The sequence below is a fragment of the Rhea americana genome, unplaced genomic scaffold (assembly GCF_003343005.1).
Source record: "Rhea americana isolate MKP2758 unplaced genomic scaffold, rheAme1 scaffold_109, whole genome shotgun sequence".
Lineage (NCBI taxonomy): Eukaryota > Metazoa > Chordata > Aves > Rheiformes > Rheidae > Rhea > Rhea americana.
In genome coordinates, this window is record NW_028185139.1 from 1,973,466 (window position 1) to 1,990,506 (window position 17,041).

The 17,041-nt window shown below is 36.6% G+C and overlaps 1 protein-coding gene across 1 annotated transcript in view; it reads left to right on the plus strand.

Annotated features, from left to right (window-relative positions):
• Nucleotides 1-17,041, plus strand: part of TASP1 (taspase 1) — a 95,786-nt gene that overhangs the window by 37,734 nt on the left and 41,011 nt on the right. Inside the window, exons 9-10 of the mRNA XM_085311924.1 lie at nt 3,785-3,904; nt 4,815-4,893. Of these exons, the coding sequence (XP_085168050.1) occupies nt 3,785-3,904; nt 4,815-4,893 (199 nt within the window). The remainder of the gene's footprint in view (nt 1-3,784; nt 3,905-4,814; nt 4,894-17,041) is intronic.

Here is a 17,041-nt window from a genome sequence, read left to right on the forward strand (position 1 = left end):
TTCTTGACATGGGCTTCATATAGAAATTGTGTTGACTAAAATGAATATTTAGTGACTTCTTGAGAAGTTAATAGTAATTCCTTCCACAGAGTACCAGAACAAAWTTTTCATACTTATTTTGTATTAGAAAACCAAAAAGAAAAATTGCATACCAAGTCAAGAGGGAAAAGTTCCTCTGTGTAGATATTTTCCAGCAGGCACTGGGTAGATCTCTTCTAAAATATTAATCCTTTCAAAAGGAGTTTGTATGCTTTTCGTGAACAGYTCTGAGGAGTTAGGTAAAATGATGACTATTTACATTTTTATCTTATGTGAAAAAGAGGGGAAGGATGGGATTTCTGAACTACTTGATGGAACTCTGTATTTGAGGGAATGAATACCTTCCTGCACTGTGTGTGTTCTTAGTTAGAACATTTGGTCCATGATTACACAAAATTGACTTTGTTTGCTGTCACAARATGCAGATTAACTAACATGAAATCTTACTTTTGACAGTGACCTTAATCTATTTCCATGCAAAATATTAACTATATTATAGTTAATATAATCAGTATTAGATTGTACTACTACATTTTTTRAAACCTAAAGCCTCCTTTCACAATTGACTTCTTAATATAACTTATTAGTTAAAGTCAGATATGGGATTTGTTTCCTGTTCCTTTGGAACTTACAGGATTTTGAAATCTAARATGTTAAATTCATAAGTTGAATATATGAAAAGCTAAGGGGGTAAGCTGGATCTCTTTTTAGTCCCTATTGGACCCCTTTAGAGTTGCACTTGCTTAGTGTTTTTGTCAGTCTATTAAGCTTGCTTACTTTTTTCAAATTTTAAAATTGATAAACTTCATGAATTGTAGTGTTTAATGTATTTCTATTGATCACACAGCATCAACAGTGATTTTTTTTTTTGTAATCAGAAACTGATATTAATGGGAAAGAAACAGAATTGCTGTACTTTGGTGATATGGATTTTCTTGAGAAGGTTACTTTGGCCAGGTTAATGTGCTTCCCTTAAGATAGGCTGAAAAGCCTTCCTATCTAAAAATTAAATGAAAGCAAGCAAACTGTATCGCTGGATTGACAACAAATACACTACGAGAAATAAGCCTTCTTTTAAAGAAAATAATGGCGAAGAATTTTTTATGCAATATATACTTGTAAATGATTGTARTTTTTTGATTAAAATATCTTTAAAAAGATGATTTATGTAGCCCTTAMGTAAACTTTTTATGTAAGAGAGACTTAAAACTGAATGTGGATGGCAGATTCAGCAAATAGTTTTCCAGATACTGCAGAGCGGGCTGCAACCACTTTGCTGTTGGATAGTATAGAAAACTATTCTGAGCCTCATCCTTTTAAAATTTATTTCTGTTCATCATGGGAACCTCAAGTATTCCATTTAATATGACTTAAAATTACATAGGTGGCCTTAATTCTAGCATTTTTTGAATTTGATGGGCGTAAYTTTTCACATCTATAATTGTCTATTAATACAGGGTTTTTTTGCATATATAATCTCCTGTAGTGAAAGGACCTGCATAATACTTGTGTTTCTTCTCTAAATAGAAGTCTTAGGATCATAGGAAAATTTATGTTGGAAGAGTGTTATCCCATCTGGTTTTGAAAACTTCTAAGGATAAAGACTGTGCAACTTAACTGGGCAGCCTGTTCCACTGCTTAACCTWATCTTCACGATCTCTTCAATCCACTGAATAATATTGTCCTAATGGACTAATATCTGTATTAGATTGTGACTGTCACTCCTGGGATATGTGAAATATATTTGCCCATGAGGTGTGTGTGTGGGGGTGGTTGTTTGTTTGTTTTGTAGATGGTAGTGCAGAGATGGATTCCCTAATTTCCCTTTCTCCTTACAGCTTGGAAGAGAGCTTTTTTTTTTTTTTTTTTTTTTTTTTTTTTTCCTCCTTTCACTTCACTTCTCCTTTTACTCTGTCCTCTCAAATTCCTTTTGCTTCTCCTTCTCCAACCTTCCCTCATTCTGTTTTACCTTTCTGTACTTTTCAGTTCGCTCTCTCTCTCTACACACCAGTTGACACTTCAAATATATAATTTTTCATCTTTCTTCTTCTCACCAGGTCCTCTACTTTATTGTTAGGACATCAGTCTGATTCTAATATTGAATATGATTAGTGCAAGCTTATGGGTGTAGAAACTTGTTCAGAAATAACTAGATATAGAGGAAAAAAAAGAARCTTAATACTACTCTGGGTTAAAAGTGGAGGAATGGTGTTTTCAGTTGCATGAAAAATACATACGCTGTAGAACACTGTAGTGCTGAGTTGCCTGTTTTTCCTATCAGTGCTGGTACAGTATCAATTCTGATGCAGGATCAACTCAAGTATTATCTAGTATTTGTAACTGAAGTCTGGCCAGAGTATCATGARTTTGGGTCTTGTCAGAATCCTGGTTGACAAAGTTGACATTCTGAGTTACCAAGTAAACTTTAACTGATGAAGAGACTTGATAATTTGAAGTTTAATAGTTGGATAGAATGTTTTTTTTCCCCTGGATCCTAGTTTGTGAGCATTTATACAAATAGCTTAATATCCTTTAAGATTATTTACCTTGATAAGTTCTTGTAGGATTTTTTTATGCATACAAATGTTTTATACAGAAAATCTTGATCAGTTTAAATCCTGGGGACCTGTGCAAAAGCAGCTTTCCTCTTTATGGGTATGTGGTGGATGGTATCAGTTTTACTTGTTCAAATATATATATATATATATATATATATATATTTGTACACTGCATGCTGTGTCCCATTAAGAGAGTGTAACTGAGCATCTAGTAGAGTGCCCTGCCACAGGTTCTGCTGTGGGGGGAATCTGGGGCAAGCCTAAGGAGAGGGGGAAAACTACTTCTTCCCTTAGAGTGACTGAACATGGTGTGTTAGGGTAGTGGGAAAAGAAAGGAAAAGTCGGGAATGAGAGGTGAAACAGTTGGAGTATGTGTGAGGCAGCAAGCAGAGAGCTTGCATCAGGAATATATATTGAAAGACTGCCACTCTTAGTGGAGCAGGTGTGCCTCGGAAGTGAAGGAGGAGGAGACTTGTTCAGCAACCCAGAGGGAGCTGAGTAAAATTTATTTCAAGCCAGTATGCCACTAAAGATGACTGAACTGAAAACCAGCCTGGGAGAAAGGAGCTGCTGTCCTATTAAGGACACAGTCAGCGTGGGGGAGACTTCTTTTCAAGACTTGTTCTTATGTCTCCCTCAGCATATCTGAATTTTCTCTTTATAGGGTAAGCTTTTCTTGTTTTTTGTGTTTTATTTTTATTTTTTAATAACACATAGCTTTAAAGATTGGAAGTCCCTGTGTTGCCTTACCTCTTTTTTTTTTTTTTTTTTTTAAAAAAAAAAAGCCTCAAAGCTTTTCAGGGAGAGGTCTTGTGATATGGTATCTGTGGAATGAGTTGATGAATCATTTCATAGTGGACAAGTATCCACCACTAAGATAACAGCATTATTTGACATCTTTGTGAGTAAAAGCAGGCAATTTAAGCATTGGATGAATTATGAGATGTTTATCACCTTCTTGTTTCCAGAGAAGTTTTCTTCAGAAAGTAGTACTGTCTTAGGCAAGAGAGCGTTTTGAGAAGATTTATGGCAGCACCAAATCAGTATAATATGCATGGTAATTAAGTACTATGTTCTATTGCRTAGCTTGTCTGGTTTTGTAAACATTAGTTTGCACACTCTTTAAGAAGTGCGATCTGACTTTGATCTGCTGCTTTAGTTGTTGTTTCTGTTTGTGTGTCCTGCAGGAGAATGACTCAGGAACACTGGATACAGTTGGTGCRGTTGTTGTTGACCAAGAAGGAAATGTTGCTGCTGCTGTCTCCAGTGGAGGTTTAGCATTAAAGCATCCTGGGAGAGTTGGTCAGGTGGGAATGACCGTTCAGTGTTACAAGGAATTAATTGTCATTGTTAAACCCTCTGAATGGACATTATGCTAGAGCTGTGATAGTAAACTGATGTTTTCTCTCCCTTCCCATAAAAATCTGAAGGCTTTATCATCATATTGGAATGCAAGTTTTGGAACACCATCAGTGTTATAAAACATGGACAGGCAAGAATTTGTTCTTCTACAGTTARTTAGCTTTTTCCAGGGCTGTTAGTATTTAATTTCTCAAGATTAAATACTTCTGTAATAATCTTCTAAAAATCTCTCTTTTAGAGTGTTTTAAAATAAGATTTTCATAAATACTTAGGTAAGTTGTACTAATAATTTAATCTGTAAGTATTCTTCTGTACAGGTAGAAGGCTTTGAAGTGGCAAAGGTATTAAAAGAATAAATAAAACATAGGCTTTCTTCGTTGTTATTAGATACAGGAATCTCGAGGAATCTTGATGTCTTACATTATGCTTTTGTCATAGAGCTGCATTTTTGTTCCATTTCTTCCACTGTCCTATAAACAGCACTCTCCGAATGTATTTAAGAATTCTTTTTGCAATAGCAGAATAAAAAGGGCTTCGTATAAATAGAGAATAGTTGCATTATACTGTCTCTTGGTATCTGGATTTATTTTAGCTTAAATTGAAGTATTGGGTCCTCAYCTTCTGTCAATTTAGGTTAGAATATCTTACCTCTATGATAACCACTCAGTTTTGAACAGTACTATTGAAAGACACAACAAAATTAATAGGAATTGCCATTTGGACTGTTTTGATTTTTACTTTTATTTGATTTTTTGGGGGGAGGGGGGAGGAGGGTGAGGGGACAGGGAGAAGGAAAGARAACAAACCAAGAGCTTCGGATGCTTAAATTTATGTAAGATACGCTTCTTTCCTTAGGCAGCTCTTTATGGTTGTGGCTGCTGGGCTGAAAATACGGGAACTCATAACCCTTACTCCACAGCTGTGAGTACTTCAGGTATTTGCTAYTTTTATAAATATTTCAAAATGTTGTTATCCTTTACTGTAATTAGTTTACAAATCCCAAGTAGGATATTTTTATGAATGGTGAATTAAAAAACGTTATTCACAGGTGACATATATTGTGTACACGTGTGTGTGTGTGTGTGTTATCTTGAAATCCATGAATTCATCTGCATTTGTTGCTTATATTGGTAATTGTACTTAAAAAGCCAAATTAACAACCGTGTGAACTTTTATCTCATTTGTAACACCTCTTATTACACTGAAAGGGTGTGCTCTATCTGTTACATCTTAAGGGATCTGTAGTCTTGTAAACTATAGCTGTTACAGATCTAATACTGTGTTAAACCCAGAATGCTTCTCCAAATGGACGCGTTTTATAGAGGGCTAAGATAATTGGAGGATCCTCAGGTTAAGAGGATCCCTTGGGTACAAAATTGCTAGAAACTGCATTATTTTCCCTGCAAAATATTTTAAGTGCTTATTCCTGCCTATTATTTCTAGTACTAGTTTGTGTTTGTGTACCTATGTGTACAGGCATACACATACAGGTTTTTATCTTTTTAAGTAACTGAGTGAAATAGTATGAACTACTTTATTGTAATTTTTAAAGGTACAGTTTAAGCTTTTCTTGTAGTAATCTGCCATGGTTTCCTGTCACAAGTCTGATACACCCTTTCATATTCTGGTTTCTGTTTTTAGTGATTCCTTGTAATTTCTAAACTTCATTTGTTAGTTTTGATATACATTAAAAAACAGGTTTTGGAATAATTGGATCTATTTACCTCACAGAATCACGTAATGGTTGAGAAGGGACCTCTAGAGATCATCACCCTTGCTCAAACAGGATCACCCAGAGCATGTTGCTCAGGACAATGTCCAGATAGCCTTTGAACATCTCCAAGGATGGAGATTCCACAACCTGTCTGGGCAACCTGTTCCAGTGCTCTGTTACACTTGCAGTAAAGTTTTTGCTTATGTACAGATGGACCTTCCTCTGTTTCATTTTGTGCTATCTGTATYGTTTTGTTCTATCACACTGAAAAGAGCCTGGACCTATCCTCTTTACACCTTCTCTTCAGATATTTATACACATTGATTAGATCTCCCTTGGACCTTTTATTCTCCAGGCTGAACAGTCCCAGGTCTCTTGGTCTTTTTTCTCATGCAAGAGATGTTCCAGTGTTGTCTTCATCTTAGTAGCCCTTCACTGAACTCACTCCAGTAGCTCCATCTCTCTCTCTTTCACACTGCAGAGTCCAGCACTGATCACAGTACTCCAGAAGCAGCCTCACCAGGGCTGAGTAGAGGGGAAGGTTCACCTTCCTTGACCTGCTGGTGGTGCTCCTCTTCATGTAGCCCAGGATAACATTGGCCTTCTTGGCCACGAGGGCACATTGCTGGCTCATTGTCAACTTGTCCACCAAGACTCCTAGGTCCTTCTCTGCAGAGCTACTTTCCAGCAGGTCAGCCCTTAGGCTGTCCTGGTGCATAGGGTTATTCTTCCCCAAGTGCAGGACCCTGTGCTTCCCGTCGTTGAACAGCATTGGGTTCCTCTTTGTCCATCTTTCCAGCCTGTGATTGTCCGTCTGAATGGCAACACGGCCCTCTGGTGGATCAGCCACTCCTCCCGCTTTTGTATTATTAGTGAACTTGCTGAGGGTGCACTCTGTCTCTTTATCCAGGTCATAGGTGAATAATTTGAACTTACAGCTAAAAGTCATTCAAATAATGACATCATTTGATGGTTTTAATTTTACTACTTATTGAACACTTAACTGATTTGGGAAGATGTCAGACACTGGTTGAGATAAATCTGTGGTACAGATTTTGCTTTGATGCTCTGTTTTCTACTTCCCTTCATAGTTCACCTTTACGTTATCTTGTCCTGTGCATCTGTACAAATGGAAAGGTGTACCGATAGTTCATTTTCTCCCTTGTTTCTTCCTCTGAATCCTCATCCTGCATACACTGAGGAGGAACATTAAACGTCTCTCCCTCTCTGAATGAAGAATATGTATGGGAGAGACAGATGGAAATGGAGATTAATGCTAGGAGCAGCAGTTCGCTGAAGTGGAGAGTGTGTCTGGTCTCTTTCTCCTGCTCTGTGCTGTTCCTGGGCTTACTGTGCCTGACTTGATTGGTTTACCTGTAGATATTTCGGGGATATAGCTTGCGTTACATGTATCTCAACTCTGCAGTTTGAGGAGATGGTTTTTCCTCTCTTCCTATAGTGAATGTTGATAACTTTGACCATTCAGTAGTATTCCAAATCATAAATTGACATAAGCATTGATGAAAAAAATGTTGAAAGTACTTTTTCTGTTTGATACTGTTTCTAAGATTAGGAACAGGATAGGAAAAGGGGAGTGGGAGGGAGTTTCATTTCCTTCTATCGTAAGTCTATTCATAGAGTCATAGAATCGGTAAAATTGGAAGGGACCTCTGGAGATCATCTAGTCCAACCTCCCCATTCAGCAGAGTCACCCAGAGCGTGTTAGACAGGGTTGCATCCAGGCAGGCCTTGAAGATCTCCGGAGAAGGAAACTCCACAACCTCTCTGGGCAACCTGCTCCAGTGCTCCGTCACTCTCACAGTGGAGAAATTCCCCCTCACGGTCAGGCAGAACTGCCTGTGSTTCAGTTTGTACTCATTGCTTCTTGTACTGTTCTTAGTACTCTGGGCTTATTCTAGCTGAATTAAGTCCATTGGGGTAGGAAATTGTGGAAGTTGGTAAGAAATGTGTGCAGATGAAAGGCAGTGGTAATAGAAAGAACTGGGGCAAACTCCCTCCCAATTGATTGTGCACTACTGTCATTCTGACTGCTAGATTTGAGGTGCAGAAGGGGAGAGTAAACAACCTATTTACACAGAGATGATGCAAAATGGTATCTACTGTTCAGGGGAGTCTGATGGACCTGTAGTCTGACCTTCTCAACTGAATGTGGAGTTTGCTTATCTGTTCTCACTTTACTGGTAGACAGCTTTATATTACCCTTTATGTCTTTAAGATTTTCATCTATATAATAGGAAAGTTGCACAGCCTGCGCTTGCTCTCATAGTTCAATGTTCGCATTCTTGACAATTATCAGACAAAGGACAGGTACAAATTCTTACACTTGGCATGTGTAGTTGGAGCAATAAAAAATTAAAACCACTCAAATGTAGACATTGAGGAATACGTACTAAACTACTTACTAAACGTTATGATTTCTGTGTGTATATATATATCCCAGATCAAGTCTTTAGGTGAGTGAGCAAGCTATATTCAAAAAATATCGAGGAAGAGCCCTCTTACAGAAATGATGGGAGAAGGAATGTAGCAGGGTGTGCAACTAAAACTTAACAGATTGAAGAGCATCAGAAATCCCCTATGCTGCTTTTCAAGTCATGTACCTTTTTAATTTCCTCTATTTTTAAGTTTGCCTTGTGCTGTTGAAAATTTGTGTGGATATTCACCAGAAGTTTCTTGGTGATAGTGTGTGTCTTTTTTAGTATTTGTGCAAAGGAAAGTCTTGTTGAGTGCAAAAGCACTGGAAGATCTTTATATTCAAGGAGTAGCATACTGATTTTAGTGTAATAAATGCTTATCCACGTAAGCAAATATATTTAAATATTACAGTATTGGGTCTCTAATAATTAGTAAGCATAAGCTTGATATTGGAGGTTGCTTGATGAAAAGTTCAGGACACCTTTATTTAATTTTCTCAAACTGTTCTTTACAAAGTCAGCAGGATTTGAAGTCTATACAAATACAGACAAGCACTTAAAGGAGATGTCTGCATTTAATGATGGCCTTAAATAGAAGTCTCGTTTCTTTTTGCTGGTATCAATTTTGTATAGTGGTAAATACTATGATGTTATACTATTTATAACTATCATATATATATATATATATTTCTTTCATTCAAATCTTCTAGCTTGCATGACATTACATTAATACCAATCCTAGTTAATTGAAATAGACTGCTGGTGGTCTATGAAGCATGGCCATCTGTTTATTTGGTTATTTGAAATTCAGACTAGTGGTGTTTAATTAAACTCTTGTTTCTGGCTTTTCTTTAAAGTGTGTGAGGGGGAGAGAGAGAGATAGAAATGTTTACAGGAAGTCAGAACTCTTCCATAATCAATACCATTCTTTTTTCCATTTTCAGAAGCTCATAATGTTTTGTTTTATAATGTAACTTATGTTTACTGCAGTTTTAAAATATATTGATGCTTGACTCTTGTTTAAAATAYGAGCATCCAACAATGTGAACCATTCGGTTAGTTAAGGGGTAGAGGGATGGAAAAATTAAATTATAAGAAAGGTTGAAAAAATGAAATTTATAGTTTGGCTGGACCACAACAGGAGGTGGGAATGGGTGCATAAACATCTGCAAATATTCAAAAGGTGAAGTTGCCGAGGCTGAGGAAGAAAGTAACGTGCTAACATGTATCATTGTTGGATGAAATTTAAAAAACAACAACAAAAAAAAAAGATGCTGCCTAAACTCCAGAAGATGCCTTCCTCTAGAGAGCTCTAAGATTGCCAGTGCTTCTTAAGAGAAGCTGTACTGTTATTTGATATACCTAATATTAGACTAGACTTTGTTTGTAATAGTGATCCTGACTGATAGGAAAGTCCAAATCTCCCTCAATAGTTCATTCAACTCAGTTCTTGAAGTCTGTTTTTTAATGGTGTAAAAGGCAGTACTAGAAATGAAATTTTACAATAATATGGATTAAGCCAAATTGTTTGCTATTGTGGTATTTGGAAGACTGGCATCTTGCATGTGACTTTGTATTAAGTTGTGTGGGGAACATTAATTTACTAAGTTAATTATCGCATAGAAACGTGCATCTCTTCACTGTTCAGGTTCATAATTTTGTTAAATAATGAAAAGAACAAAATCTTGTTCAGAAAGAATTTTTCCTCACCAAACTTTTACTTTGTATGTCGGAACAAAACATTGTTTTACAGGGAAGTTAATTTTCTTTTGAAGGGTGTGCGGGGAGAAAGGAAGAAAGGAGGGAAGAACATAATGGGTTATTGGGGTACCAAAGATGAGACTAGATAAATCACTTAGAACTGAAAGTAAATACCCAGAATTTAATCTCTATTTCAAGTATGAGCACTGGAAACTAGAAACTGAATATATGGAGAATATATTCTACCAGAGAGCTTTCTGTCTAGAAGCAGATCACAGAGGTGAAGTCATCTTTTCCCATTTWGTGTGTGAAAGCAGAGAACCTTCATCTAAGTTGTGGATTGACAGGTACCTAATTACAGGGAAAAAGATTTTTCACTTTGAGACTGAGTAACTGTGCTTCAGTCACTGAAGAATCRTTCTGGAAACAGCTTACTGATTGATTTTTGTTGGACATTTAAATTGGACTCAGGTGCGTGACCTAGAGAAGAAGGATTTTGTGTTTGGTTCTGAATGCTGCAGTCAATAGATTCCTGTGATGTTTTGTTCTTTAGGAAAGAAACCTACCATCTCTGGCAGTTGACTTGTTTCTGTGCRTCGACTCYGGCTCTGAGCATCTGAAATAAAGCWATTGTACATTTCTTATTGTGCTACTGGGYTGAATACTGTGGTGGTTTATATTTTATTTATTTAAGTCTGTTGTATATTATTTTCTATTTTTGAGAGAGTACTTGAATGTGGCTGTTGAACAGTCAGCTAGGTCAGTGGGATGTCTAAATTGGTWAGAGACAAAATGTTTCGTGGATCAGCCCTGAAGCAGCTGTGATGGCTCCTGCTAAGCTTCTTCCTCAAAAAAGATGTTCTTGCCAGAGCTCTGCTGACATGTCAAGCCATGCCCTTGCCACAGATAAACTGCGTGTAAACCAGCTTCATCCATTCTCTTCTCCACAGCTCATCCTGRCCTGATTTTTATGTATTTATTTATTTATTTTTCAATGGAAATTTGGATAACCAATTTTTAGATATTTCTGTGGCTTTGCTCAACGTATCACAAAAATACAAGTGAAAACACTTGAAAAGAATAAAAAGTTATAAAGTTGTAAATTATTCTAAAGTTTTTTCTCAAACTCCCTTGTATGCAAAAAATGAAAACTGGGTTTTGCTTGCTGTGTGTTTAGTGGTGTATTTATAGACTTGTAGTTTGATTATGACTTCACGGAATAACTAATTCATCAAATAGCCCTTGGATTTTTTAAAAAATTCTTGAATAAAGAGAAGAGCTTAACTATATTTCTCTTAATTTTATCAAAAATATACTGTAAATTATTAAATATCAATATATGCTAAACCCAATAATTATAACTCTTTTGGGGGGGTGGGAATTTAAAGGTTTAGCATTTGTGACAATTTAGACAAACAGTTTATTTTARTGATAGCTAGGGAGAAGAATTGAAACATTGAGAGTTTGTTATTTTAAGCCCTATATACAATCCTGAAAAAAAGATATTCTTTGACATCAGTTTCATATAAGCATTTTTTAAGGGCTAGATTTTGTAAATTGTTAAGCTCATACTTATGAAATGGCTTTCATATTTGAGTTTTGGAGCCTATGATGATGAAAAGATTGAACAGGTTGGGGAAAAACTTGGGTATGGRGTAAAGTGAGTTAGAAATAGTAATTCAAAGGATATAGAGCACAATTTCTGCATATTGAAATCTGTGCAGAATTGATAGGAATGTAAAAATGGACAAATGGGGTCAAAACAGAGCTCCAGTGAAGCTGATGTTCTGTCTTGAGTAGCGGACGGTTGCAGCTATCCAGGGAAGAGTAGAGGAATAGGACAAGCATCTCCACTGCATTATACAAGCTTCTAGCAATCTAAGACTGGGGGACTTTGTCTTTAATAGCTCAGGACAACTTTCTCACAAATCATCTCATTTTTATTTGTATTTAGAAGCCCAGTTACTTAATCCTTGAGAGAAAATTCTTTCTTACTATGTGATGACTTAGGTTTGTATCACCTTTGTTGAAGCTTGCTTTGGTAAAGAGCAGCATTAGTTTAAGTGTGGCTTACAGAATTTATATAATGCTGTAATTCAGTAATAATTATAATAGCTAATAATTCAGTAGTTTCATGCTTGAGTTTTTATTAATTTCGTTCTAAAATCCTTCTATTGAATATTTGATTTGAGGCATATCTTTCATTGCCTTCCTCATAAAAAGTTCCCATAGAAGTACTTTCTTAAATCCTTCCAAATTCATTTAACTTTTTTCAATAGTCATGTCTTATTTGAAGATTAGCTTGTACAGCTTGATTGCCTATTGGCTTTGCGGATGCTGGCAGTCTTCCTCCTTCTGATGTGTTTGAAAATGATTTGGTGTTAGTTCTTATGCATTTAGCAAACTCTTTTTCAAAACTTTCAGGTATTTTTATTATGATTTTTATACTGAATGTGCCAAAAGCAGTGGTCTAATCTTGTCCTGTCTGGGCATGACTTCAACTTTTTGAAAGATATTTTCTTGCCTCTAAAAGTCTCTTGGCATTGTTGCTTAGCCACGCTATCTTTGGCTTTACTATTTATTTATTTTTGAATTTTCTGAAAATACTTACTGATTTGTAATATGCAGAATATCAAGGAACTCAGTTTTATGTATACATATGAAACAGTTTAATGGAGGAGGGACTACTGATATCAAAAGATGAGGACTTTCTAATGACAAAATGGGGGAGATGATGGAACTTAGGAATGACTTTGAATGTAAAGACTTCAAGACTGTAACTATGTTAGTCTAAAATTCAGTTTCTGTGTAAACAAGTAAAATCTTTCCAATTTTTGTGTTATTTTTCTTGGAGACATTTTAAAGCGTCAACTCTGAAATATATTAAAATGCAATGATCTTTGAAAAAAATAATTTTGAGGAACTTTATTGACAGCTTAAGGATAAACATTATAGGAATGCTCTACATATCAGAAAGCCAGTATTTATTTAAAAAAAAATCGGAGATGGTAATACAGATTTATTTTAAATCTAATGCGTTGCAGTTACAGGCATAGCTAAGATACCTAGGCAACCTCGACTGTGACATTTGACAACATAACGCAAGAACCATAACATGCAAGAGTGACTGTGGAGACTGAGTGAAAGCTTGTTAGATGAGATGGCAAAATAAAGACTGGTTGTCTTTATCTGACATTAAATATAAGCAACAGTTAAGCAGGTTTTTGGATGAAAGCAGTAGAAATTAAAACATTTGTTGTTAAAAACACATGTGTGTGCAAACACACAAACACGTGCACACATGCACACAGTCATGCCTCCTCTTTAAGCATGCTCCCATCCACCCAACCAGGGGGGGGAAAAAAAAAAGCCAACTCCACACAAGCCCAATTAGAACATTTTAGTAAATTGTCTTTGTTGGGGTGTGAATGTAAACACAGGAAGATGGGTATTGTTTGGCAAGAGAGTATTTGAACGAGAACCAACCGCAGAAGAAACAATAGTCATTTTTTTTTGGCTGTACTTTGAGAAACCATTTCCTATTTTTTCCTGTACATAATCAAAGACATTATGTATATTCTTTTCATTCAAGGTAATGTCAAATGTGTCATTGAATCTTCTCCCCGGTTGGAACAATGGCAGTGTTGGTCTGCCAACTGTGCCAAAGTAATGCTATTGGAGTAATAGGCAGAGTCTGTTTTTCATGGGAGATAGTTGAAAGTTCAAATTCATTTTGAATTTACAGAACTTAGACGATGAATAGAAAATTTACAGTGACAGCTTCTGTAGGAGGCTTTGAGAATATGACTGTAAGTGAAACTTGCAATTTTGACTTACATARAGGACTTAAATGACCTGTGATTGACTAAGATAACAGCAGACCTTCTTGAAGTAAAATGGGAGTATGATTTGTGAGGGGAAACTTCCTTGAGTACTGTCTACAGAACTGGCACTGTCTGCAYATCATGCTCAAGAAATTAATTCTGAAGTTAAGGTTCTCTCAATGCCCACAGTGTCCAGGACTTTTACAAGTCTATCTCTTCACATATTGCTGAGCTTGAGCTAGTAAGCTCTCTGAAATTCAGCTTGAGCATTTTTAATATAGCTGAAGAATGCAAAATATGGTCATTGTTAGCTTTTATATATTTGGGAAAGAAAATACAATACATTCTAGGAGAGTCTACTAATCAATATTAGCTCAAGTTGTGGTAGTATCAGAGTTTCTGAATAATTTTAACAATTAACTGTTTTGCATGTAAACAATGAAGTATTTCAGTAATTGCCTGATTCTAGAAATATTCCATGCTTGCACTGTTTGGACCTGTGCAATATCTGATGGAATAGTAGAAAACTTTCAAATGTATTTAGGAATTCAGCAGGTTGTCACTTGTGAGTAGAAATGAAGAGACTGAGAGTAATGTGTCTTGTTCCTTTTTAACACTTTTCTTTCTTTTTCTACTAGCTASTGCTGTAGAAGCATACTTGCACGTTCTCCGTGCACAGCTATTGTGCTTTGTGTATATGTATGAGCTAATGAAACCAGCTAACTTTATAATACTGCATTTCTGAAGATAGACAAGGTTTTGGATTATTTAGAAAATGCAGAAATTCTCAGACAGAAAGCTAAAAAATCTCAAGCTTTTGCCAGAATACGCATGAGGACAGCGTTTGATACGAGAAAAGTACGGTGATTTAATGTCATAAATAAGCCAAGCAAGAAGAGTAGAATCTTTAAATATGTTGACTACTTTTAGAAAATTTAAGCATGTTATAGAATACAGTTGGGCTTCAGGCCTGAGTCCAAATCTGTGTGTTTGCTGAGAAGGTAGCAGACCTGTCAGATTTCTGGGCTCGAAGTGAGAGATAGGAGAGGAGTCGGTCTGTGAGAAGTCTTTCGGTGATCTCTCTTGCTCTTCGTTTTCTTTCCACCCCCCTCACCTAGTAGTTATTCTTGACTGAGCGAAAATCAGATACAGATAATAGTAATATTCTAGGAAATGTTGACAAAATAAGTGTARATAAAGAAAATATGCCTGGCTTCATTACTAATTTCTTGTGCTGATGAATTCAGCGAGATCCAAAGGGTTGCTGTGCTCTGTGATCAAAAGTCAAAAAGGAGCCTCTGTTATAATGAAGGCATTTTAGTGATTGTATTAACRCTCTTTGAAAAGTTATGTTGGATACACTTCTCATACATCATTCCATGAAGTGAAAAATAGAAAACTTAATATTGCAGAGAATCCTTTTCTAGTTGCCCATGTGAAAATCTYTACTGTAACACTGTAAAACTAAGAAGAGCTGTTTCCCAGTGGGTTGGGGTTGACTTGGCATGTGTTCCAGGCCCTTTCTTTGCCAGCAGTAATGATCCTGGGGCTGTGGAGTGAGTCTTGCAAACTAATCCTGTTTCCTTTCTCCTGAAGAGGGATAGGTATGACTGACTTTTCAGTCAAGTTGTGGAATTTCTCTTGGATAAATCAAGTTTGTTTAATAGATTAACTTAATGAAATCTGGTCTTCCAGGCCTTTGTTCACRGCGGTTACTGTTGTCTGTGTTCTCTGTTATGTTTTCAGAGTGTGTGTTAATAAGGAAATGAGTGTGTTTACTCTTCCTTCCCATGCCTTTCCGCCCCCCTCAAACTTTCACTTTTTTTCCGGATCAGTTCTTTCCAGTCCATTGTGTGTGCGCCTCATGGATGCTTTTGCTGGCAAAACRAAACAAGTAGCGTGGACTAGGAAACGACACCTAAGATATGATACCTCTAAGAAGCTTATGCTTGTTAAATTAGTTGTTGAGCTGTGCCTTCAGCCAGCGTTCYCTTGTGTTTTTAGGGATGTTTCTGGACCGTAGAATCCTAGCTGAAAAACAATTTTCAGCAATAACCACAATGACTTCCAAATCTGTGGAGTAACTATTTCTCAAGGAAGCTTTAATCTCAGTAAAGCTTTAATCTCAGTAAATTGCCTTGTGGTGTGGGACCCCGTTTTTTTGATCCCCATGCATGGAGGGCAGTAGTGGCTGTGCTGGAATCCAGTGACTGCTGGTGTCTGGGCAGGTGCACAACGAGGCTTTCTTGCTTGCTCTGATCTGGCTGCATGTTCCAAAGATCTGCCTTAATTTCACAGGCAAATCTTTTATCCTGCGTAGATTGTTTGAGCTAAACTATGTGAGAGAGAKATTACAATACAGTTAATCTCTTTGTAGAAATATGTATTATCCATCAAAAGCAGTCTGTTCCTTGGATTTGGGAATTAATAGGTAATTTAAGGTATCACAGAGGAAGCAGCTGCCTGTGGAAAAGGCATATGTCATTGTTACAGCGAACCAGAGAGTAAAGGAAGAAAGATGTCTATCTGCAGACAGATGAGCTTTTACCTCTGAAGCAAACGCTGCCAAGAATTCAGGTTCTGGGTCCAGATGCCTTTTGGAAGCTTCAGTACTGTAGCATGTGGTGTCTGAACTTACTGTCACCACAAGCCTGAGTGAAGAGAGGAAGCAGCAGGTGGGGATGACTTGCGGGACTGGTAGTATTAAGAACTGTGGAAAACAGTCAATTAAATAAGTAAAACAACGTTCAAAGCTGAGGGTTTGAGTACAAAACAGTCAGAATGCTTGTTTGAGTTGCCTTCAGAAGGCTTGTTCTGAAGCAGAACTGGATGCCAAGAGTCAAAAAAATGCTTATTGCTTCCTGAGATTTTATTTGGACTTAATAATATATTGTGAGCATGAAGCTGCACTGACTTTTAAAATTAATACTTTTCTGCATGAGGTGCACTGCTCGCACAACTGTGTGTGTGTGTGTGTGTGTTCATAACCTGGGGCACTAGTCAACCATGCTAGGAGAAAATGCACTGCTGTCTCCTTCTCTAAATAGTCCCGCTCCTTTTGTAATACCTTGCAAAGCTTGTAATATACCTTGTAATAGCTTTAACTGGGTGCAAGGGTTTAAAATGAAATCAAGATTGTGGCAAACTGAACTCTAGATCTTAAACATTTGTCTGTGATTGGAAGAAAATGATTGCGTACATTCAGTTAGCTAGTATATAAGCTGCCATCTAATTCCCTTGATGTTGTAAATTTTATACGGTAAGTGATATAGTTTGGAAAGATATAATATTTCTGCAAAGAAATCAATAGCAACAAAAGCTTTCCTGAAAGCCTATGTTAAAAAGTAGATTTTTTCCCCCTTTTCCATTTAGCCAAAATTAATCTTTCAGATTATACTAAATRTTAAG